General features: G+C 42.2%; 1 protein-coding gene across 1 annotated transcript; it reads left to right on the forward strand.

The window, feature by feature from the left end:
* On the forward strand, positions 1-25,897 carry SRD5A1 (steroid 5 alpha-reductase 1). The gene is made up of 5 exons (XM_079799360.1): positions 1-485; positions 13,242-13,408; positions 16,416-16,517; positions 18,681-18,831; positions 23,550-25,897. The coding sequence occupies exons 1-5, from the start codon at positions 205-207 to the stop codon at positions 23,614-23,616; spliced, it is 768 nt and encodes a 255-aa protein (XP_079655486.1). The 5' UTR covers positions 1-204; the 3' UTR covers positions 23,617-25,897.
* The last annotated feature ends 603 nt before the right edge of the window (positions 25,898-26,500 follow it).

Here is a 26,500-nt window from a genome sequence, read left to right on the forward strand (position 1 = left end):
GCGCGCGGGTGACTGGTCGGATTGGCCCTAGCGGCGCACCCCGCCGCCTCAAACCTGCCCGGGAAGAGCGGCTTGCGCCTCGGGCGCCGGCGGGCCACCCCAGCCTCAGGTAACCGCGCCTCCCAACCACTCACCGCCCTGTCACCGCCTATATGTGGCCCGCCACGGTCGCCCAGCGATGGAGCGAGCCTGCCGTCCTCCGTGATGGAGCTGGCGGAGCGGTTCCTGCTCGACGCGCTCGCCTACCTTGAGTGCGCCCTAGGCTTCCTGGCCTTCGTGCTGCTCACGCTGGTGGGCTCGCCCTATGGACGCTACGCGTCGCAGCGCTCGGCCTGGCGGCTGGCGGCACCTACCGCCTGGGTAGTGCAGGAGCTGCCCTCGTTGGCCGTGCCGTTCTTCGTGTGCGTCGGCACGGCTGCCGAGCGCCTCCGCCACTCGCCCAACCGCGTCCTCCTGGCCATGTTCTTCGTCCACTACATACAACGGTAACGGCCGGCGGTCCCGCGCCCTTCTCTGCGCCCCCGACCCGGTTCCCTCTGCTTGCGCCCGGCTCTCCTTTTTTCCTGTGCCCCTGGCCCTCCTTCCCCCCCTGTCCCGGGCCAGGCTCCCGCTCCCCACGCCCCCCAGCCGGCTCCCTCCTCCTATTTCTACCCACCTACCCACACACTCCCCCTCCCCCCAGTTTGCTGCTCTTTCCTTGTGTGTGCCCCAGGCTCCCTCAGCGACAGTCCCCTCCATTCTTACCTCTCTCTCCTCCCCCGTTGTCCTTGGCGCCAACACACTGCGCTCCCACCAGCCCCCAGGCATCCTCTCCCTGAGGGACCCCCACTCCCCAGTGCCTGGTGTCCTCTCCCTACACCTCTAGGCCCCACTTCTGTACCCTGCCACAGGGAGTCAGCTTAGAAATATTAGTCTGGAAAAGTGGGTGAAACATTCTAGAGGACTTTAAAGGTGGCGGGGTGGGGTGGGGGGAGATAGAAGAGACTTTGTGTGGATGAAAAGGGGCCACATGCCAACCTGACTAGCTCCGGGAAGGCCTATGTGGAGGGGAGGTCTTGCAAACTCAGAGGCCTAAAGTAACCACAAAGGATGGTCTGAAATTAAAACTTGAACTAAAAGCAGTCCTAGACTGGTATCTTCCCTAACAAAGATCAGCTTTAATCTTGACTAGCTTATTGTCTTTTTGTATCATAACATACCTTTGGAGTGTCCAGGTAACTTCCCTTTTTCGAGACCCTTCAGGGCACAACTAATGCACCAGGACAAAGACCACAAATTTCCTCATTGTTGTTATCAAGTTAATTATTGACTTAACTATCCTGTAACCCACCTGTGTAAAAGAAGCATGTGTCTATGTCCAATCCCCTTTCACCCGCCTCCCTAATCTATGACCAATGGATTTCATGTAACCCACTTACATCTCCTCCTTTGATTGTAATGTATAAAGCAAGGTGAAAAACTGCCATTTCTCTGGAACATTATCACAATCCGTTTGGCTCAAATAAACTCACAAAAATTCTTTACAGGTTTGAATGTTTCTTACATTAACACTTGTTTGTAAAATTTCAACCTAGAAAGTGTTAGCTATATAATAATCCTGGGCTTTATTGAAGACCAGAGCGTCTGGCCAAAGGTAACACCCCCCACCCCACCCCTACCTCCGCTCCCCAGCAACGTTTCTGGCTCCTTTGCTGCCTTTTCCATTTGGTATCCTTGTCAGTGGGGCTGTTTTCTCCTGGGTAGGTGATTGCCTGGAAAGCTGCTTTCCTGGAAGGACTTTGTAAATCCCCCTGTATAGTACTCGGGGCCAGAAATTGGTCACTTCTGAGACTTTCACCTCCACATTATGCACAGGACCAAGGATTGGGGGAGTAGCTTTCCAAGCAATGACTTTAGACACAGATAGAGGACTTCCAACTCTTGGTTTTTGTGAATTTTAGTGGCTGTGTCTGAGATCTTCAGGTTCTTCTGATAAGCTGGGCTCTCCAGGTCTTAGGCTTTGGCTTTTACACAGCTAAACCAAAAGGCTGAACAAAAGCTGGAAATCAAAATGTAAAATTTTTGATTCAGACTTCAGAAGGCTGCACAGTTAAAAATAATATTTTCTACATCAAGAAAGCTGGGCTCACTTATTCTGTGAATGTGGGCAGGTTATTGAAGCTCTCTGATTTGGGGGTCCCACCTTACAACACCCACTGCATAGAGGTAGGAAGAAGTAAGCATGCTTGTATCTCTGTGTGTGTCTATCTAGGAACTTCTGTGTGGTTATTAGGACACAGGAGTCCTGCCTGGTGCAGTGTGTTGTCATCTGCTTTTATGCAGGCACTTTAATATATTTTATTGATTTTTTACAGAGAGGAAGAGAGAGGGATAGAGAGAAACATCGATGAGAGAGAAACATTGATCAGCTGCCTCTTGCACACCTACTGGGGATGTGCCCGCAACCAAGGTACATGCCCTTGACCGGAATCAAACCTGGAACCTTTCAGTTCGCAGGCTGACGCTCTATCCACTGAGCCAAACCGGTTTCGGCTTATGCAGGCACTTTAAGTAGGCAGAGTTCATATTCAACAAAGCCTGAGTCCTGTACCCTAACACTCCAAGAGTATTTCATTAAAGTTTTGTCAGACTGCTGGATTTTTTGATAATGTGGTTGAACATTACCAAATTTGTGGATGCAATTTGAATACCAGTAGAACTCTTGTGTCTATATACATTTTGCCATACATATACCAGACCTATGTTTGTCCATATGTCTGTTTCTCTAGTGGCTAAAAGCAGTCTCTGGAGTCAGTTTGCCACGTGTTATCTAATTCCCATCACTTGGGACCCGAGATGAATTACTAAATTGCTTTCCAGTGGGTTTCCCCATCTATGAAACAGACACAGTGATGATGCCAGCCTGTGGGATTGGCATTAAACAAAGGCAGCTCCATAAAATGCTTTCATAGCGTTGGCAAATCTGAATGCTGAATACATGATAAAAAATACCATTTTAGGTTGTCATGCAAGTGGGCAGATTCATGCCTATACTCTTGAGTGTCTTTCATGCATGCTGCTGCCAGCTTTGAGTGCCAATAAAAAATTTTTGAAGACATGGCATTGGAAAAGAAGAGAGCACTTTACAGAGCTTTGTTTGAAAGCCTGGCTAAGCTTTTGAACTTAAGTTATGATGTTTAATCCATTCTATGCCCACACTAGTGAAGTAATGAATGCAGCTTCCCAAAAGGCCGACGTCATTTCTAGAATTTTATACAAGGCCGTTGGACTAGACTAGAGATTGCTGGGACTGCAACCTCTGGTGCCTAGACTAGTAGCTTTAGAAACTCTGCCCCTGAGGATTTGCCTAGTCAGGTATAGTTTTGAAATCCCCTTCCCTAATCCACCCACCTCCCTAATCTATGACCAACGGATTTCATGTAACCCACTGGGCTATTTTTTATTTTTTTAAGTTGCACATCTCACTTTACACATAGCCTGTGTGGTTTCAGGACATTGAATTTTTCCAAATAGAAAAGATAAACATTTTCCATTCTACCCTAGCAACTAATTTATTAAACAGTCATCTGACCTATGCTGGTGAGCATTTGGAAGAGAATAGAAGCACCAGCTGCATTTAGCACTTGTTACAAGGCATGCAGCTGAGCTGGGAAACACTTAATGGAGTCCCTCGTTTGTACAGAGCAATGCAATTGGTGATATTGGCCTGAATAAGAGAGGAGATTGTATGAATGAAGCCAGAGTCTGGCTAATGGCAAGAGAAGCATTAATCGGGATGTGCTCCAGAGAGAGACTGACCAGGCCCAAGTGGTGGCAACTTACAGAGCTTGGCAGATGTCTGCGGGGGCCCAGTGTGAACTCTGAGGAGGGAGGCTAGGCCCTGTCCTAGGTGAGTTTTAGCCTCTCGAGGGGGTGGGGAGGACTGAAGCCAGATGGAGGGGCTCCCTAAGGTCAATGGGAAAGAGTATTTGCTTACAGGAGAGGGGAAACTTGGACATCTTTCTTCATCCGGCAAACATTTGCTGAGGATTAAGCTCTGTATCCAGCACTGCACACATTATTGGGGATATAGAGACAAGATAGGCCCTTAAGGAATGGAAGACAGATTGTAGAGAATCTGGGAGATCTTTTTGGCCCAAGAGCCAGGGAGGGAAGGAAAGTCTTGAATGGGAAGAGGGAACAGCTGTGGGAAGGAATGTGCTAGGGCCCTGATCTCTTTCCTGATAGGTGGCAAAGGTCATCTGTGGGAACATTTTGTCCATGACAAGGAAGTCCCACTCAAGCATGTGGTGTCACTATCTTTACTATGACAGGTTGGGATCCACAGAGGGAGAATATTGAATGGCCCCCAGATTGCAGACTTTCAAATACCCACAAGGCCTCTTCTTCCTGACAGCCACCCTAGGTCTGTGCTCAGCAGATCCCCATCATCAGATGTGTCCCATATTCCCCGTTGCCTTGCAGACACAAAAATGTGCAAATTTCCACACATAATTAAAACAACTTGGTGAAAAGGAGTCTGCTTACATGGATCAGAAAGTAAAATGGAAAAATTATAACATGATGGAGAACAAATGCTGATTTCTGTCCACAGCCAGCCTGATGAGTGAGAAAATTGAAATGCTTTGTAGCTCCATGGAACCTGGCTATTGTGTAGCCTTCAGCTCATTATCAACAGAAAATGGATTTATATAACACATTACCTAAATAAGCTACCTTTAAGTCCAAGTACTTCATAGTTAGTCTTAAAGATAATTTCCATTGTAAAGGATTTTCAACTTCAGTCTGACTTAATTCCTTTTCTCAAAGAGGAGGAATGCTCATTTCCTGCAGTTCCTAGATGAAGACAACCTGTGAGAAAAGGCTTTTGAAGACCCAGACCTGCTATAACAGACACTCTGGACCCTGGACCCTGGGTCTTGACAGGTGCTAAGTATGTCAGTCTAGCAGGTGTGCTGCCTTTTTTACTCTCTGAGCCTGACTCCCGGTCCCTAAATGACCCTTCATTGTGAGAAACTGCCCTGGAGCCACTTGGATCCTTGAACTGCTATCTAACTAGATGAAAGGTCAGATAAAAGCCATGCCTGGAAGCCACTCTCTCCACCCACATTCTGGCTCCTAATTGGTCTAAGTCAAAGGAAAACCTTTCTGACAACAGCTGCATGGATTTCCAAAGAAAAGTAAAACTAAAGGGAATAACATAAAAGGAGAAAGTCTGAAAACTGCTAAGAGGAAGCAGAGTGTTCCCTTCTGGAAGGCGTGCTGCATCTAGACGTCTGGCTACTGAAGACTGGGCTCTTGTGTCTTCAGAGCCAGGAGTGCTTGGTCCACCTGAGGATGCTCAGGCTTGGGGAAGGACAGGATGGAGAGGAGGACCTTCTCTCCCTCCTGGAGTTCTGAAGGCATAGGCATCATTGTCCGAGCCTGCCTTTTCTCCTCCTGACATTTGCTGTGGCATAGGGGTCACTGCTGTCCTCTTCAAGGGCAGAAATTAAGAGAGCAATAGAATAGACCTGTGTCATTTTTTTTAAGGCCATTTCGGGCCATGGCCACTTTTCTGACATTCACATGAGACCAAAGAGAAGTAATTCTTCTACCAAGCTCCTTCATGAATATCTTTCCCAGGGTACATGCTGGGGCAGAAGTCAGTGTAACTGCGTAACTGAGGACATAGATGCCTGGTCTCCACCTCGAGCACAAATGCCCCAGACTGCAACATCAGCCTGAAAGCCAAGTGCAGGGTCTTGAGCAAGAACATTTTTCTAAGGAAGTATAAGTGATGGCTCCAGACTATAACTGTTTTAACACATTGCAGACAGATCACGAGAATTCTCGCTTCATATTACACAGTGTCTTAACAACGATCATACTTTAAAAAGATATTAGCTTGTAAGAACATGTAGAAAATAACTTCAAAATGCAATGGGTATTTAATTTTAAAGCTTGCCTTTAACATTTATGTAAAACGTTTTTTGTACTCTTTCAATAGAAACTTATCTGGCCATTGGATAAAGCTAGCAATAAAACTATTGGTCTGCAAGGATTGGCAACTTTTTTTAGAAAAGGGCTAAATAGTGCATATTGAAACTTTGTGGGCCAGCAGACAAAATAGGGGATATTGTGTAGGTATTTATAACAGAGGAGAAAACAAATGTTCACAAAAATTTTATTGACACAATTTAAAATACAACAATATCTCAGTGCAATTTTTGTCATGCAGCTGTAATGAGAAGGATGGAATTATTCCTTTGGTGGGGGATGACATTTCATATCTTTGGGCTTCAGTGTTAGTATTTCCTATTCCCAAAGTCTGTTATAAGTGTTCACCTCTTAGTGCTAATCTGCAGAGAAATTTTATCTTAGAGACTGTCTTTCCACACAGGCATTGCCAAATATTGATATCAGTCCATGAGTTAGTTATTTTAATTGAGCATGTTCATTCCTTGAGAGCCATTTATCAAATTCTTTTAGATTTTCTCAATATTTGCCTTTTAGTGTGTCATTACTTTGTAGATTAGTATCTTCCAATTGAATATTAGGTGACAACTCCTCAATTACACAGTTAAATGATTTTTGAAATATAGAAATCAAGGTTCAAAAACTACTTTGATTCTAGAAATTATATCCACTGCAAATTTCTGTAAGAATGGAGACATCACCTCTTCTTTTAACTTTAACAGCATAAAAAGTATATAAAGCAGTTTGACATGACTTGCCATTCAAACCATGTCAATTATCATTGAAATGACTTAACCACAGTGTAAGTTTTGCACTTAAGTGATGTTTTGTCTTATAGTGTAGGGTTGAATTCACTAAGAAACATTATCAGATTTGCAGCAAAAGCTAATTTCCAAAGCCCTTCAAAACTCAATGAGTGAGGGCAATTTTTCTGTATAAGCCCTGGAGAGAATGTAAAATTCTCTGTTGACCCTATTGGTTCAATCACATGACATAGATTGTTCTGGAAAGTACCTGATGATACAGGGAGTAGCATTAAACATGTACATCTTCACAAGTTTTGTAAATTTGTAATGGGTCCATTTTTCTGTTCCACACATTTTTACTATTAGCTGTAACAGTAGATTCCACTTTGGGTTGTATAGAATTCGTGTTTTCTCAACTTCTTTGGAAATACTCTTGTTTCCAGTTGTTCCACGCAGACTATTTTAAGAGCCTCGTTCCTCAGTCAGGTCAACCTTGGCATTGACTCCTTAAATTAACAACTGAGCAGTATCAGTGACATCCATGGACCCAACAAGAGCCGAGGAACACTGCTCACTCCATCTTGTGCCTTGTTTTTGTTTTTTGTTTTTTTAATCTTTATTCAGATTATTACGGATGTGCCTCTTTTTTCCCCCCATAGCTCCCCTCTATCCGGTTCCCCACCCACCCCAGGTGTCCTCCCCCCCCCCCACTGTCCTCTTTCATAGATGTAAGATTTTTGTCCAATCTCTTCCCACACCCCCCACACCCCATTCCGCCCAGCCTTGTTTTTTAATTGACTATTGGCATTGCTCCTGGTGTCCCAACTCCTCAAGCAGCTGCTCTCACGGAAAGGCTAGTGCTGCAAGTTTGCATTGTCTAGGCATGTTCCTTTGGCTGCTACTGCAGCCGATTAATTCCCCGTGGGGGTATGGCTTCCCTTGCTTGCCTATCTTGGTAACTTCCTGTGGTTGTGGCCTCATTTTCATTTCTTTTGTAAAGAAATTCTGTGATGAGATTCTGTTTTAAATTTTCTTCGTTTTTCTGATCTTTCCTGTGAGTTGGGGATACTCTGATGAGTGCGTAGTCTGGTAATGCCAACTTCTATGCTTTTGGCATAACTGGCATGTCATTGCATAACAAAGATTGCTTTGCCACCTCTAGTGATATCCACACTCCACTGTGCCTTCAGAGCATGAACAGTTCACTTGTCTTGACATGGATATTGCTGATACTAAAATGTGTCAAACAAGGATACCCATAGCACTCGAAACACTGTGTCATGGTAATTTACAGTGCACCAAGCAGCCATGCAGAGGGTTGAAATCACTACATACAGGCTCTATCACAGCCACTCAAGTATGCAAGTGTAACTGCAGAGCAGCCGCAGAAAGTATGTAAACAGGTGACCGGGCCTGTTCCAATACCACTTTATTTACGGACACTGAAACTTGAATTTCATGTAATTTTCATGTGTCATAAAATATTCTTTTGATTTTTCTCCCTACTACTTAAAAATGTAAAAGTCATTCTTAGCTCACAGGCTGTACAAAAACAGGTGGTAGTGCTGACAATCTAGAGTCAGGTTACTACGCAGCACAGGACATGAGTGACAGAGGAGGAAAGGGGTGTGAGGGAAAAACAAGAGAGGTTTGGGTTTCACCTTTACAAGGTGCCACCCAGTGTTTGCTGCATTCAGAATTCAGCCCTGCACTTGAAACTGAATGGGGAGGACTATCAAATGTTAGCCGCCCTATACATAATTCTGACATCCTGGAGGGAAACACTACACCTTTGCAGAATGTTTCCTCAGAGTTGCTTCTTTAACACTTCATTCATCAATAATTTTGAAACATGCATCCTCTTTTCTTCATAAGTTTGTAATTTCTTGTCCTTATTCTTTTTCTCTTTAAACTTAGTGTGCACCTAAGCCAGCATGGTATAACAGAAAAACATGATCTTTGAATTACCCAGATTGACATGTTTGGCCAATCACTAGCCCTGTGATCTGGAACAGATTACTTAACCACTCCAAGTCTTGATCTCATCCTTTGTGGACTGTGTATAAAGTCTCTGCTATGCAGGTAGCTGGGAGGCCTTATAGCTGATGGTGCTTAGTAAATGAGAGAGAGCCGTTTGTGATGGTGATGGATGATAAAATGCTCAGACTAGGACGAGCTATGGGTTTTCAGATAGTGGAGTTTGTTTTTTTTTCCTTCAGTGTTGTTTTTTTTTTAAAAATTTCTTTATTGATTAAGGTATCACATATTTGTACTCATCCCCCCATTCCCATCCCACACCCCTCCCCACGCATGCCCCCACCCCCCTGTTATCCTTAACCACTGGTTAGGCTCATATGCATGCACACAAGTCCTTTGGTTGATCTCTCCCCTTTACCCCCTCCCTCCCCTCCCCTCCCTCTGAGGCCCGACAGTCTGATCCATGCCTCCTTGTTTCTGGGTCTGTTCTTGTTCATCAGTCTATGTTGTTTATCATTTCCCCTAGATGAGTGAAATCATGTGCTACTAGAAATACACTTATAAGAACCGAAAATGACACAAGCAGTAATGGTTATGCTGAAAGGCAAATGAATCAGTCTGTAGTGAGTTTCTTTCTGGGCCAACAGTTCTTTTTTTTTTTTTTAAATATATTTTATTGATTTTTTTTTTTTACAGAGAGGAAGGGAGAGGGATAGAGAGCCAGAAACATCAATGAGAGAGAAACATCGATCAGCTGCCTCCTGCACACCTCCCACTGGGGATGTGCCCGCAACCAATGTACGTGCCCTTGACCGGAATCGAACCTGGGACCTTTCAGTCCGCAGGCCGACGCTCTATCCACTGAGCCAAACCGGTTTCAGCCCAACAGTTCTTTTGAGACCCAATTTCAATGTCAAACAGTTCCTTATGTGTACATGTCAGCAATGACATTTCAGTTCTGGATGGTGGACAAATGGTGGTAATGCAGGTCCGACCCTCTCTGGTTTGGTCCTGGGCAACCTGCAGTGATGCACAGCTGCTAACTGCTAGTATGGCAAGGCGACGTAAGTGTCTTCCATCTCTGGACTGCTTCTCTTCTGTCTTCATGGCTGGAGTAGTCCTGTCGATTCCTCTCTGTTGCTGGAATCCACATGGTCTCGGAGTTGTTTTCTGAAAATATACAAACATATTCTCGACCAAAAGTTAATAAAGGGGTATTTTCTATAAAATTGACTTGGGATCCTATTTCATTTTTTGCCCAAATCATTTTCCTCTGGCTTGTTTTGACACCTAGTGTTTTTTTCATGGGTGTCTTGCTTTTAGCCTTACAATTAATTTTCTAAAGTATTAATTTTCTAGATGTAACTTACTTACAGGGTATTTTTCCTTACATGATATTCTTCTACTATCCCCCCTTTTTTGATTTAAATATTAGGAGGCTTTTGAAAATTTTATAATGCAGTCTTGATAGCTTTTAAATTTTAATTTTTTGCACTATAATATTACTGCTTTAGGTTCATTACATGTTACGCAATTTTATCATGAGATGAACTACCAATAAAAATTTTAGTTAACACTTTAGGAACACCTTTTTGTCCGGTACAATTAATTTTTCTAGAATATTGCTTGTTTCAACTAGCCAATTTAAATTTGCCTGAAAACTTGACTACTATTTTACTGTTAAATTTATTACTCTAACAACAATCTTATTTTACCCTGTAAATATTAGTGGAAAGGATTATTTGCCTTCTTGAGTAGGCCCTGAGCATTCCTGGTGGTAGGCTGGATTTAGATATCAAAAACCCACTTCCCCACACCATGGGTACACGACAACTCAAACAATTTTTGTTGCAGTGAGAGGGCAGCTGCTGTCGGCCAAGTCTCTGTCTGTTACCCGGGTCCCGATTTGAGCTGGGCATGGGAAGCTAAGCAGCCATGGGGGCAGGAGACTTCCTTCAGAAGGGGTGAGTGTTCAGGCCCCTGCAAAGTTGGGGGGTGAGGGTCTGTGCCCCACCTCTGTTGACCCCCAGGTTCTCTCCTGATGGCCCCATCTGTGACTGTGCCTATCTTAGGTTGTTCCTTCCCTGAGGAATCTTACCCGTCTCTGGCTAACCAGCCATCCTCCGGGGCCAAGCAGGGTGATGTGAGGTTCAGTTCTGTCTCCTTGGTACCCTATGCCCCCGTGGCCTCCACGCCCAGCACCTGCCTTGGGATCCCCTCGCCTGCTGGCGGGGCCCCAGCATTGACAGATAGTGGAGGTTTTGAGAGCCTCTTGAAACCCTCAGTTTTCTGTAACTCTGTATCAGTTTCACATTCTTTATAATGAGAATCCAGAGTTTGCGCACTATGGTGTACATTATTGAAAGATGGTTAATTTTTTTTCTCTTTTTTTTAAATATATTTTTTATTGATTTCAGAGAGGAAGGGAGAGGGGAAGAGAGATAGAAACATGAATGATGAGAGAGAATCATTGATTGGCTGCCTCCTACATGCCCCCCCCTCCCCCACTGGGGATCGAGCCCACAACCCCGGACATGTGCCCTTGACAGGAATCAAACCGGGACCCTTTGGCCTGCAGGCCAACACTCTATCAACTGAGCCAAACTAGCTAGGGCAAAGATGGTTAATTTTTTTTATCTATAAGTTGTACCTTTAACAGATAGAGTAAATCAGTATGTGTTACTGAGAATAATTGTTGTACAAGGAAGTGATATTAAAACCCCAAGACCCTTCGGGGGCCCCGCCAGCAGGTGAGGGGATCCCAAGGCAGGTGCTGGGCGTGGAGGCCACGTGGGCATAGGGTACCAAGGAGACAGAACTGAACCTCACATCACCCTGCTTGGCCCCGGAGGATGGCTGGTTAGCCAGAGACGGGTAAGATTCCTCAGGGAAGGAACAACCTAAGACAGGCACAGTCACAGATGGGGCCATCAGGAGAGAACCTGGGGGTCAACAGAGGTGGGGCACAGACCCTCACCCCCCAACTTTGCAGGGGCCTGAACACTCACCCCTTCTGAAGGAAGTCTCCTGCCCCCAGGGCTGCTTAGCTTCCCATGCCCAGCTCAAATCGGGACCCGGGTAACAGACAGAGACTTGGCCAACAGCAGCTGCCCTCTCACTGTAACAAGAATTATTTGAGTTGTCGTGTACCCATGGTGTGGGGAAGTGGGTTTATGATATCTAAATCCAGCCTACCACCAGGAATGCTCAGGACCTACTCAAGAAGGCAAATAATCCTTTCCACTAATATTTACAGGGTAAAATAAGATTGTTGTTAGAGTAATAAATTTGACAGTAAAATAGTAGTCAAGTTTTCAGGCAAATTTAAATTGGCTAGTTGAAACAAGTGAATATTCTAGAAAAATGAATTGTACCGGACAAAAAGGTGTTCCTAAAGTGTTAACTAAAATTTTTATTGGTTGTTCATCTCATGATAAAATTGCGTAACATGTAATGAACCTAAAGCAGTAATATTATAGTGCAAAAAATTAAAATTTAAAAGCTATCAAGACTGCATTATAAAATTTTCAAAAGCCTCCTAATATTTAAATCAAAAAAGGGGGGATAGTAGAAGAATATCATGTAAGGAAAAATACCCTGTAAGTAAATTACATCTAGAAAATTAATACTTTAGAAAATTAATTGTAAGGCTAAAAGCAAGACACCCATGAAAAAAACACTAGGTGTCAAAACAAGCCAGAGGAAAATGATTTGGGCAAAAAATGAAATAGGATCCCAAGTCAATTTTATAGAAAATATCCCTTTATTAACTTTTGGTCGAGAATATGTTTGTATATTTTCAGAAAACAACTCCGAGACCATGTGGATTCCAGCAACAGAGAGGAATCGACAGGACTACTCCAGCCATGAAGACAGAAGAGAAGCAGTCCAGAGATGGAAGACACTTACGTCGCCTTGCCATACTAGCAGTTAGCAGCTGTGCGTCACTGCAGGTTGCCCAGGACCAAACCAGAGAGGGTCGGACCTGCATTACCACTATTTGTCCACCATCCAGAACTGAAATGTCATTGCTGACATGTACACATAAGGAACTGTTTGACATTGAAATTGGGTCTCAAAAGAACTGTTGGCCCAGAAAGAAACTCACTACAGACTGATTCATTTGCCTGTCAGCATAACCATTATTGCTTATCTCATTTTTGGTTCTTATAAGTGTATTTCTAATAGCACATGATCTCACTCATCTAGGGGAAATAATGAACAACATAGACTGATGAACAAGAACAGACCCAGAAACAAGGAGGCATGGATCAGACTGTCGGGCCTCAGAGGGAGGGTAGAGGAGGGTGGGGGTAAAGGGGAGAGATCAACCAAAGGACTTGTGTGCATGCATATGAGCTTAACCAGTGGTTAAGGACAACAGGGGGGTGGGGGCATGCGTGGGGAGGGGTGTGCGATGGGAATGGGGGGATGAGTACAAATATGTGATACCTTAATCAATAAAGAAATTTTTTAAAAAAAACAAGACACTTAAAATAGAATTCCAGAAATACTTTATTGTTGTTCTTTTTAATTTGTTTCTGTTTCTTATTTTCTCAGGTCCTTGATTTTCCCATTTCTGATCCGAGGAGGGAAGCCTACACCATTGTACTCATGTGTAATTGCATTCATGTTCTGTACATATAATGGCTATTTGCAAAGCAGATACTTAAGCCAATATGCAGTGTATACTGATAACTGGATCCTTGACCCCCGATTCCTAACAGGTGAGTGACCTTAATGATGCACTCCACCATGCCAGTCATCACTTCATTGTTCGTGTTCCAGTTGTTTGCAGTGAGAAAGCCTACACTTCCCACACTTCTTGGGAGAGCAAAATGTCTGAGATGGTTCATGACCTAGCTGCTGGTGGGGTGGCAGGGGCAAGGGCGGGGCAGGGGTGGGGGGAGGCTGGAGTGCTAGGGGCAGAATCAGGCTATCCTAGTGTCCCAGCAGCGGGAGATGATGCAGATGTACAGCACCTGTGCCCACTCAGACACCGAAAGTGCAAATATCTGTGCTTTTTTGAGCAAGGAAAGGAGAGAAAGAAACATTGATGTGAAAGATTGGCTGCCTCCCATGAATCAAACCCACAACCTGGGAATGTGCCCTGATGCAGAATTGAACCCGACACTTTTTGGTGCACAAATCAGACGACGCTCTAACCTCCTGACCCACACCGGCCAGGGCACAAATACCTGTTCTTAAGGCAAACCTAAATATAGCAATAAGGTTCAGCAGCTTGAGCAGCCAGAACACTGAGGAAACTTGGGCACTAATTGTTCATCTTATCTAAGATAGCCGTGCACCTCCTACAGTTAATTGTAACACATTCAGATGTAACGTGCCCCTATAACCCCTCCCTAAGAGATATGAAATTAAACCTCAAATTTTCAAGCTGCCCCACAATCCTTTATCCTAAGCTCCATAAAGTTACCTTTTGTTTGGCTTTTTCCCTATATAAATTTGTAATGATAGAGAAAACTAACATTTGAAGTACTTTGTTGTTGACAAAGTACTTTTACATTTCTCAGTCATAGTTTTTTCTGTGAATTAAAATTTTATTCCCAGGGCAGTGCCCTGGTCATACCTGAATTCTTACTAGGAGGGAGCTGCCTCCTCATCTATCAAAAGAAGGATGGATGAAAAAGTGTTTCAGTATCCTTTTCTCACGCCACAAATCCATGCCTCCAGGAAACACTAAATTAGATTGTTTGTACACTATCCCCAATATCTTCTTGACTTACCTGCCATTAGACAACCTGATTTTCTTCTGCCCCAACCATCAAACGCAGGAGAAAGAACAGGCCTGGCCATCAGCCAGGAGCTGCACATGCTGCACATGTATGTGCCGTATGCTTCCCCAACACTCTGAGAAGAGTAGAAATTAGGTCCTTTCACAGAAGAAAGGGAGAATCCGTGGGTTAAGCAGCTGGCCCACCATCTAAATTGAGTAAATAGCACAGCAAGGGTTTAAACCTGCTCACCACTCTGGTTTCCCAAAAGTAGCAAGGGGAGGGCTTTTGTTTTTAATCTAAAAGATAAGGATTTTAATGTTTATTTGTGATTCTCACAGGAATCATTATTTGAATAATTTTGATGAACAACAACAACAAAGAATCATTTTGGTCTGTGAATATCATTGTCATTTAAAGGAGACAGACCACATTACCTGCAGATGCCTTGGAAGCTGTTGTAAAATTTAAGACACTGATAAATTGTACACAGACCTCTTGGCTTCTTTACAATTGAAGCGAAGGAATCAAAAATGAAAAGAAAAAAAAAACACAATAGGGAAACAAACTAAGTTACTCTTTTTGCATTATATTTATTTCATAGAGCTTGGTTTTGTAAGGAGACTAACAAGAAATTGCATGAATAATTAATTCCAGAGCAGTAAAAGTCATTGATCTAAAAGAGTTTATACAAAATTTTTTAAGATCCCCAGAAATGGAATTAAATGTTTAGCTTAGATGAACCCCAATCTAGACAGTAAAGGAAGCTTGTCTCTTAGAAGAAGAATAAAGTAAGCATGGAATTTTGAGAACATGCTACTTTCTGGGACCTCAAATTGGGGGCCACATCACGTAGCAGTGACATACTAAATGAAAAAAAAAATGTGGTGGATCAGCTATAAATTTACGAATTCGATAAGTGACTTATATTACAAAATCTGGTAGGAGCTGTTACAAGCATGTCAAACTTGCGATTGGCGGACCACAAGTTTAACATGCCTGGAAGAAAGCAGCCTACAGTGGCGAAATCAGAAGGACATTTTGAGACCCTTACCATAAACCATAGTGCTTTAAAGTCCCTGTTCTAATTGTGAAAAACTAATACCATCATGATGAGTGATGAGTAATTCATAATGTTACTTCAAGCATACATTTTTTTTTTCATATTGAATGGAATGCCACCATAAAGCAACATCTGCCTTTCACATTTTTGAAGTATCTCAGAACAGTCAAGTTAACTCTTTTTTTTTTTAATCAAATCAAGTTATTTCTTTCATAAAACACTATTTTGGCATTTTGCATTTTCTTTTTGGCGTTAATTGATGTGATGCTAACAAGTCTCCTGTGAGGACAGCCCTCTGAAGACTTAAGAATGGGAGGGAAAGCATTCTGGAAGCTATGGGGTGTCCACATGTGTGCAGTGGCAGTGGAAGATTTTGTTGGGAGCTGAGGCAGGTGAGCAGACCTAGAAATACTGACTGATAAGTGAGCAGGAAATCAGCAGTGTTGGAAGCAATGGATATGTCTGAAAATGTTCAAATGAGGTTATAAAGAAGGAAGCGAGAAGGACCAGAGAGTAGCTCCTCGGAACCAGCACCCCTCCGGGGACCTGTGTGCATCACGATGAGGCACACCTTGAGATGTCACTCTTCTCCTCTGTTGCATGGAGGGGGCAGCCATGCCTCACAGCTGTTATAACCATAAGTAATACTTCTAATCATCCCAGTCATTCTAAAAACATAGATTGTGGCCATCATGTCAAAATATTTTTACTAGATCAGATAATTAATCTTATTAGAAAAACAAAGCCCTATTGAGCTAAGAACAGTAATTATCTTTCTAAATAAAGGACAATATTATGATTTTTACTGTTAGTTATGGCTTATATGTTATACTAATAATGATAATTTGAAGGAGTACAGTACTGTCTTTTCAGGCCTGGGTTCATAAATTTTGTAGTTTATCAACCGTAACACACTTGTGTGTTTTTTTCCTTCAGGTTTTGTCTTGTGGCTGATAGGCATGCTGATAAACATTCACTCAGATCACATCCTGAGGAATCTCAGGCAACCAGGGGAGACTGGATACAAAATCCCAAGGGGTATGTACTGAAAGTGGAGAATTCATTCTAAAATTGCATTGCTAGTCTATGGTGCCTTGCTATTCTAATTTTGCCAGATCTAGTAACTAATGTGTAGTATGTATTAGCTGTAGTTTTTAATGTGAGTCACTATTATTCATAGCAGTCACTATGAATATTGTTTTATTAAAATGATAAATTCTGCCCAACTGAATGGTTATTAACCAAAAAGGAAACTCTAGTTATCTCTGGTTGGAAAGAGAGAATATGAGGAAGAATTTATGGTTTACAAAGGGTATCTAATACTTCATTTTAAAAAATATTACATAATAGATACCTTGACTGACCCTCCCTCTGAAAACAATTAAAAATGTTGGGTGACATTTGCGGCGGAAGTGGGGTGGGGGGAGCTCAAGTTTCTTCACCTATGAAATGGAGATAATAAAATGTACTTTCTTGGGTTAACTGAGAGCTATTATTATTGCTCATAATATATAAAGGGTTAATTAAATTAATAAGAAAAAGTCAACCAAAACCACTAGATGCTTAACACCAATAAAAACCTATCTACCCTTTTTCATCTTATTTTCAGTTACTTCCTGGTACAATTTAAATATATCAAATTATCTTAGTCCATATTCTCCTTAAATTGGCTTTGTACTTCTTTTCTCCATGCTTTGCTTTCACTGGATGAAATTTTTTAAAAGTCATTTTAAATGTATGAATGTGGTGTCAGGGAAGGAAGTCATCATCAGAGGGCAAAATCTAAGTGAGTCCTAATGTCCAAAGTACACACATCAGAATCTGTGGTCATTGCTGCCCTCATGCTGCTTTGCAGCCCAAATTAGTGCCACTTGGAGGGTCTGAAAAACCTCAAGCCATGAATTAGGATCCATGTCGTCCTGGTGGGTGGTGCCCTTATACATGGGCCAGGGCACACAGAAGGGTCCTGCCGTCAGCTCAGGCCTCAGAGAGCCCCACAGACCACAGAGCATACTCCAAGGTTGCAGAGCCAATGAAGAAATCTGGCATGATTAAACGTGAGAGACTTCAGATCTTAGAGTTAATAGAAACAGATTATATACTGAATACTTAAATGTTTAAAAAAATAAAAAGGGATTGAAGTTATGAGTAAAAAATATATATATATACTATAAAAAGGACTAGCAAATATAAGTTATAAATCAATAGAGCTTTTAAAACAGAAATCAAGTAGGTAAGACTAAAACTTCAATGGAGCTGGAAAGCACACTTACATACCTGGAAACCATACAAGGAGAATAGCGACATAAGGAACAAATGACCAAAAAATCTTACAAATATCAAATTACTTAAACTGGGGCCCTGTAGAGTGTACAGCTCTGGCCTCAGGGCCTTTGCTTCTCCTGCCTAGAGGGCTTCCACCCCAATAACTGCAGCCCAACCCTCCCAGAAAGTCTGGGATCAAAATTCACCTACCCAGGGAGGCCTGTTCCCAGCCACTGTCTGTTACCATGACCTCCTTCTTCCCCCAACTCGACTTCTGAGCCCTCTTACCCTGCTCTGCTCCCCACAGAACTCCACACCCTCTGCCAGACTCTGTGCTTTCCTTGTTTAGTACACTGAAGTTTAACGTTCCAGATGTGGGGGGTGGGGATCTTATCCACAGTTTGCTTTAAGTGTCTAGACCAGGGTCTGGCCATAATGTAGACTTGATGAATCAGTAAAGTTTTGATGAGTGATTAAACCAGTGACTGAGTGAGTGAGTGAATGAATGAATGAATCTGTCCTTGAAAATTAATATTTTCTTCAATTTTTAGTCTAGAGTTCTATACAGATCCATTTTATTAAGCTGGTTCATTAATTGTTGTTCTGTATTCTCTGTCCTTGCTCAGGTTTTGTCAGTTTGATCCATTAATTAAGGAAGTGATATATATTAAAGTATATGAAAACTATAGCATTTTTTCCTCAGCTAAAAAGATAGGTATTGATACAAGTAGATAGTTACTACTTGAATTTGTGATATGAAATAGTAAAACTAGTAATGTTGGAAGTGTTTCATTGATTAAAATTCTGTAAAAGTTATATTTTCTCATAGTTGAATTTATGTTCTCCAAAGTAGTATTTACCGTTATCTCTTAAGTCAATCTTTCCTGAGACATCACTTTGTAGTCAATACACCACTGGGTCTGTGCTTTCTTCTAGGAGGCTTATTTGAATACGTAAGTGCAGCCAACTACTTTGGAGAAGTGGTTGAGTGGTGTGGATATGGCCTGGCCACCTGGTCTGTTCAAGGCGGGGCTTTCGCTCTGTTCACCTTTTGTGTTTTATTCACCAGAGCACAACAGCATCATCAGTAAGTTTACAAACATTTTTAATTTGTTCTCTGACCTTACTATACCAGTTTTTAGGTTAGATTTTTGAAATGTTAATATTAATTTGAATTGCCAAATCCCAGTTTATACCATGCTGTGTCTAAAAAGCACAAAATCATGCGAATATCTGAAGACTAACCCAGCTATAAGGAATCATTGGATACACATCAGCATTATCATTTTGTCCACCCTGTTCTGAGGCTCTGAATTTACACTGCTGGACTCTGGACTTGATGGTCAAGTTAAATGTCAAGCAGGGCATTTGGGATCTGACCTAGAACACGCTGATTACAAGGAGGAATGCTGATTGTGCAGTAATGGGAGCACAGAAGGCCTGCAGCTGGAGGGAAGGCCCAGCATCCTCCCCCACAGAGCCCGTTCACACCTAGGTTCCTGATGGACTATGGGCTCCGTGCCCTCCCTCCCCCCCCCGACCCCGCCAACACACACACATCACATTCAAATGCTTCCTTCAGAACCAGAAGGATTCATACTCTAAACAGGCTTGACTGAAATAATATGTCAGTACTTTAGACTAAATATACATTACAAAGTCCTAGAAAATGAATTAAACAGCTAAATTTCATGCATCAATAACGATGACAACAGCCAACTAATCTCAGCCCAACTTGAGGTCCTGTGTTTCTGGGAATCTGTGCTCTCCCTGCCTCCACCTCCACCTTCACCTCCTCTTCCTTTTTAACTACCTTCTCCTGGTTGCCATCACCTCTGGGGGAAGATGCTGCTCCCAGATATTTGTTATATTAGGTTTTAAGAAGCGAATATTGGCTGGTTTCTAATAATAAAAACAAGTAAGATTATGCTGATATTTTAAGAAACTGGATCAGGGGAGGATTGAACAAGAGCATGCCAGGCCAATTGTCAGGCTCACTCCTCAAATGAAAATGAAATAGGAAAATCCCTCTCAGTATTGGAATATGTAACATACAGAAATAGAAAATACATAATTTCATTTTCTGAGGTATCCTTTGCACAAAGATTCATGAATTGAAAGGGCTCTTTGCCATTTGTTTGATGTTTAAATTAATGTTGGTGTAAACCAATTTTAATTGCTGAACAATGAATCAATTCAGTTTAGTGGAAGTATGTTTACAAATGTTGGCTTTACAAACTGAGTACAAAATGAAAGCTGTTCTTTTTTTTTTCTCCTAGTAATCCAGTGAACCCAACTAATTAGCCCATGAGATAAACTGATTTCAAAAGAAAACAGTCCACAGGGCTAGTGCTGCATCAAAGCAGCATTTTGTTTTTTGGGTTTTTTTAAATTTCTTTATTGATTAAGGTATCACATATTTGTCCTCATTCCCCCATTCCCATCCCACACCCCTCCCCACACATGCTCCCACCCCCCTGTTGTCCTTAACCGCTGGTTAGGCTCATATGCTTGCACACAAGTCCCTTGGTTGATCTCTCCCCTTTACCCCCACCCTGCCCTATCCTCCCTCTGAGGCCCGACAGTCTGATCCATGCCTCCTTGTTTCTGGGTCTGTTCTTGTTCATCAGTCCATGTTGTTCATTATTTCCCCTAGATGAGTGAGATCATGTGCTATTAGAAATACACTTATAAGAACCGAAAATGAGATAAGCAATAATGGTTATGCTGACAGGCAAATGAATCAGTCTGTAGTGAGTTTCTTTCTGGGCCAACAGTTTTTTGAGACCCAATTTCAATGTCCACCAGTTTCTTATGTGTACATGTCAGCACTGACATTTCAGTTCTGGATGGTAGACAAATGGTGGTAATGCATGTCCGATTCTCTCTGGTTTGGTCCTGGGCAACCTGCAGTGATGTACAGCTGCTAACTGCTAGTATGGGAGGGCCACGTCAGCGTCTTCCATCTCTGGACTGCTTCTCTTCTGTCTTCATGGCTGGAGTAGTCCTCAAAGCAGCATTTTGTTACAACAAATTTCTGTCTGTAACAGAAGTATTTAATTCATAAATGATTATCTTGATCATTAAGTGCTAGGTCCGACACATTGGGTCAGCTGTGCCAAGTGCTAACAGATATTCTGGTTTGAGGGCAACATTTCAAGGAATTTTAAGGAGACTTGTTTTCACATGACTTCCTTCCCATCTGCCTTGGGCAATCGTGCTTACGCAGTGGACCAGAGTGCAAGCTGCCCACGCTTTTGCAGCTGTGAGGTGATAGAGTGAGTACATATGTAAACTTGTCATGTCTCAAAGCTGCAGCTTGGAGCCCCAGGGAGGAGGATAGCCTTTGAGGAGGGGCTCTGTTGAGAACATACTTACCCATTTGTTAAGTTTAATGTCACTTAAAAAGTGAATTCAGTGTAAATTCAGTGTGTCTTTAAGATACTGATTGATAGTGTGATGATTACAAATATGTTTATGAAATGCTGCCTTGGTCTCACAGCCCCATTCATCAGACTCGAATACAAAGAGCAGGACTTGAGAGTGCTTGCAAAGTGTTTGTTCAGCTGTCACTGACCTGTCTCTACTAGAGAAAGACTTCCACAAGAGAAATGTAGGAAAACGAAACTGTTTGTGAGCCAGAAAAAGTAACAGCTTTGAAGAATTACCTCAGATTTAGCATAACCTGAATTAGATGAAGTGGCTAGTCCTCAGCCGGGGGGTCATTTCACTTTCAACCAGAAGGCAAGGGCGCATTAGTTCAGGTCCCATAATCACAAAATCAAGACAAAAAATTGGCATCCAACCCTGGTCCGTTTACATGAGTGAGAGCTTTTTGATTCTAGAGATAGAAATATGAGTGAAAAAAATAATAGAAGTCATGCTGCTTATTCCCCTTTTAAAAATATTTATGCATATACCCTTAATATCAATCTTCAAATATAATTTTTTGAGGTGGATTTGTGATCTTAGTGATTGAGAAAATTTTCCTCTAATCATTTAACAAGTTGTATTTTATTCCTATGAAATGGTTTCTATGACGTTCATTTAACATATTTCTTGTTGGGTGAGAAAATTCTGCTCTGATAAAGGTTCTTTGTGACAGCGGGTAGAATCCAGCCTGCTGCATAGCACTTCACAGCAGGGCTGTCACGGCCCTCTAACATCCTGCAGGTGTGTGGGCGTGCTGGCCTGCTTTTTCTATTTTAGGCTGTCCTTTGCTTCCATTCTTGTTCTTTTTAGGCTAGTGTGTCCCTCTTCAATGGACAGTTTCACCTCCTGCCTCTCCTAACACAGTGTCCAACGCTGTTGATTTATGGGGAAGCTCTTAGAAGCTTGTCCATGGTTCATGTTTTAAGTCCCAAGCAGGCTGTCTTAGTCTGTTCAGGCTGCTATAACAAAACACCGTAAACAGGGTGCCTTATAAATAACAAACATTTCTTTCTCACAATTCTAGAGGCTGAAAGTCTGAAATCAGGGTGCCAGCATGGTCAGGTTCTGGCAAAGGCCCTCTTCTGGGTTGCAGACAGTACCTTCTCGCTGTGTCCTCACATGGCAGAAGGAGCAAGGAGCTTTTGGGGGGCCCCTTTTATTAGGACACTAATCCCACCATGTGGCTCCAGCCTCACTTCCCAAAAGCTTCATCTCCTAATACCATCACCTTAGGTTTTTAACATACGAATTTTGGAGGATACACATTCAGACAGTTGCATAGGTCTATAAAAAATGTCAGTGATTAATGAGTAAATATATGTATAATGTACTTGTGCACACTTTGCACTGCTGTTGTCTGTGGCCATATCTGCCATAAGCACTCTTGTCTGCAGCACATCACTGAGCTGGAAAAGGCTGTTGTTGCTACACTTGATCCACAGGTCCACTGCCCAGCTCCTCGGGACTTTGCTCATTACATGTCCTTTTGGGTATACAGAACAGCATCTGAAAGTAAACATGGTATTCTCCCATAATTCTCTATTTGTGGGTTACAGTGCTAAACCTCACCAAAATCTAAATTCCATAGGACTTCTTCACTCACTCACTTTGTTTGCTGTTGTCATATATTGCTGTCATGTTAACAAATAACTAATTGTTTTCCATCATGAGTTTTAATCTGTTTAGCATTCTTCTGAGCTCATGGGAACTCCATTTTTCTATTTCTTCATCGTGTCAAATTATTTTAAATTTTTATTCTGTCTACTTAGTTTCCATCCTTCTCAACTAGCTGTTAACCCAAAATGAATGAATGTGCCTTTGTTGATATAATTTATATCAGAATGGAAAAGACCTGTTTGTTCTGAATGCAGGGCCCAGTGATGAATGAGCCCATGTTGTATTTTCCCAGGTCTGTTTCAGAGTTGCCAGCTTGGGTGCCCATTCCACAGACTCTGGGTATGAAGCAGTAGTTCTCTCCTGGGGATTGGAAAAAACTACCAGTCACCAGAAAATAATTAAATATACCTACTGGGTTCCTCTCCTCTCCCCCAGTCTGCACGCTTCCTAGGTCTGGAAAGATGTATCCTCCGTATGCTAATCAGCATCTTTATCACAAATCAGTAGTTTTTCTTGCCAATATAAGGGTGGGTTATATGAGTCACTTCTTGTGAATCATACTTTATAATCACATATATCTAATTATTCATGATATAGATAAAATCAACCTATGTATCTGCAATGCCAACATTTTTATTACTATTAAAAACTGTATGCCTTGGTGATAAAAAAATATTGTTCCTTTTGCTAGCATGTATTACATGTTTAAGTGACAAAATTATTTCCTTTTTTAATGTCCTTTTTTTTTAATTGTAGGTGGTACCTTGAGAAATTTGAAGATTATCCAAAATCCAGGAAAACTCTAATTCCATTTTTTATTTAAGTCCATTGTCAGTGGAATTATCTTCAACTTGATGCTTTTTTTTTATAATGTTTCTCTAGGGATTCTATAAATGAATTATTTCTCTGTCATTTTCCTGCTACTTCATCTTTTTCACGATTTGCCCTAGGAATTGTTTTCCTAGTAAAAAAGCTACCTAATAACTTACCAGTCAAACTGAAATGCAGGTTGAAGTATTCTACTGCATACCAGGGTAGGGCTCTGGAGCTCTGGGTAATGGCTGCTGACCATTTCTCTGATTTTGGACTTTTGGTTACATCTAGCTGAATGTGCACAAGACCAGAATGTACATACCGTCTTTGAAGACCTTTATGGACCAAAACCTTCCATTAGGCCTTGTATAATCCCATAGAACAGTTCTGACAAGATCAAAGGCAATATTGTCCCTTCTCCCCATAGAGGCATGATCTGTCTTCTGGGTCCCTCTCATCCCACTGGGTACCCACAGTATAGTCAGGGACTCAGGGAAATGCACGGCCTCTCCCTACTGGGTGCTGTGCAGGCAGAGAACTTGGGGATGGAGAAAGGAGATGTCTGAGGCCCAGCTGAGGCCTGGACAAAAGGCACCTGCCGCTGCTCCAGCCTGGCCCACGAGGTGACTGCGCTGGCAGGGCAGGATGCTGGGATATTTATAAGGAGCAAGCTTCTCTGTCCCCCACAAAGGGACTTTCTGGAGGTGTGAGGGTGGGAGTAGGCAGGTGCAGCAGGGCAGTCGCACCTCCTGCACATCCCAGTCTCGGGTCACTCGCCGTAAACCATTATTCCCTGGTCTGAGATGCTTTTTCTTTCTTTTTTTTCTAAGTTCCAAATAGATCTAGAAATTTTTTTATTTTTATTTTTATTTTTTTTGAGAGGGAGATAGAAAAACATTGATGTAAGAGAAACTGATCACCTGCCTTCTACACATACCCTGACCTGGGATCGAGCCCACAACCAGGGCATGTGCCCTGATGAAATCAAACCAGTGATCTTTTGATGCATGGAGCCACACTCAACCAACTGAGCCACACTGGCCAGGGCTAGAACTAGAAATTTTGAAGGCACTTTTTTAAAAGTACATCTCAACATTGCAAAATGATACCTTGAAGCAGAATTTCTTGCTTAAGATGCATTTGAAGGTTCACGAATATAAATGGCAGTAAAAAAAAAAAAAAATGCACTACTTGCCAGCCGGCATGGCTCAGTGGTTGAGCATAGACCTATGAACCAGGAGGTTACAGTTCAGTTCCCAGTCAGGGTATATACTGGGTTAGGAGCTCGATCCCCAGTGTGGGGCGTGCAAGAGGCAGCCTATCAATGATTTTCTCTCATCATTGATGTTTCTTCTCTCTCTCTCCCTTACTCTCTGAAATCAATAAAATATATGTATATATTTTTTAAATATACTCCTGGGCCAGGTGTTTAAAAGAAATCTCCAACTGGAAAGCTGTTCACTCTCTGTGAAAATCTAATGAACTCGTGGTAAAGGTCCCCTCCCTTGTCCCTTGGGCAGTGTTGCCTCAGTTGCTGCCACATTTGCAGAGGTGAAAACCAAAAGAGAAATGGAAAAGGAGAGACTGTTCACTTCTGATCTGCTGACAGTGCTAGGTTCAGGAGTCCTCCAGACACACCTGAAGTGGTGTCCTGTCAGCTTACTCACTGCTGCCCCCATCTCTCCAGACCCCTAAATCCCCATCAGCTCCCCCACCCTTCTCCTGGCTCACCTACCAAGTAGGGCCTCCCTCCCTCATGAGTTTTCATGTAGAAACTCTGTTCTCCGTGGGCTTTTGGGGTTTAGAATTACACAGAAATCTTCCTGATGCGGCTGTGCTTCATTTTCACTAAAAACAGAATGTTTTTGCGGGGAAATTTTATTATTAAATGAACTTTGGCTCCTTTTCAGACCAAATAATTACTTGAAACCATAAAGCAATAAATATTTGGTAACTCAGGAGAACTCAAACAGCTGAGCCAGTCTTGATGGATTCGGGCCCCTGTGTTTTGGAAGGCGCACCTGGGCAGAAGATGTGTCCAGAGCCAGAGAAGCTCCCTGTGAGGTTTCCTTCTAAGTGCTGCCATTTGATTGGAATGGTCCACGTGTGCAGAAGGTTGGCTTAACTCAAGATCTGATGCAGAATTTCTACTTTCCCGGCACACACTGGATGGATGACTAACATGGAAACAAATCCTGTTCTATCTTGTCGCTCTGCCCTTCATTTCCTTACAGCTTAGGAAATCATCTTCAGTCTTTCTTTTAATTTTACTAATTAAGGAGATTAATAAAATGACTGTTAAAACTCCCATCGTTTTTGTTGGTCTTTATTGACATTTCTTCACTCTAGAAATTCAGACAATAACATTTTTAGCCCTGAAAACTTCCCACCTACATTAGCATTTCACAACATCAATATCTTTATATCAATAGGGCCATGTAACATTCTTCCTATAAATTTTATGCATTTCTGTTAAGGTTATTTTTAGATAATTGATATTTTACTTATTGTGAATGAGAATGTATCCCTAAATGTTTTTTATAACTAGGATAAATCAAAGCTATTGAAGTTTGTTAATTTGTATCTAGCCATGCTTCTGAAATTACTTGATAAGCTCTCAACTTTTTTGTTGTTATTGTTATTCTTAGGTTCCCCAGCTTTGAGTCATATCATTTGCAAATATCTTTTTATAAATATTTTTAAAATATTTTTATTGATTTTTAGAGAAAGAGAGAGAAACATTGATGTGACGGTGAAACATCGATTGGCTGCCTCCTCCATGCCCCCCTACCAGGGATTGGCTGATAACCTGGGCATGTGCCATGACGGTGGAATCAAACCCATAACCTTTTGGTGCATGGGATCATGCCAACCAACTGATCCACACTGTCCAG

The sequence above is a fragment of the Cnephaeus nilssonii genome (assembly GCF_951640355.1).
Source record: "Cnephaeus nilssonii genome assembly, chromosome: 2".
NCBI classification, from domain to species: domain Eukaryota; kingdom Metazoa; phylum Chordata; class Mammalia; order Chiroptera; family Vespertilionidae; genus Cnephaeus; species Cnephaeus nilssonii.

Excerpts from the sequence above, each read along its gene's own strand:
- SRD5A1 (XM_079799360.1), top strand. The coding sequence starts at position 205 with ATGGAGCTGGCGGAGCGGTTCCTGCTCGACGCGCTCGCCTACCTTGAG. Across the intron at positions 16,518-18,680 it reads TGGATACAAAATCCCAAGGG|GAGGCTTATTTGAATACGTA; the intron begins GTATGTACTGAA and ends GCTTTCTTCTAG. Across the intron at positions 18,832-23,549 it reads AGAGCACAACAGCATCATCA|GTGGTACCTTGAGAAATTTG; the intron begins GTAAGTTTACAA and ends TTTTAATTGTAG.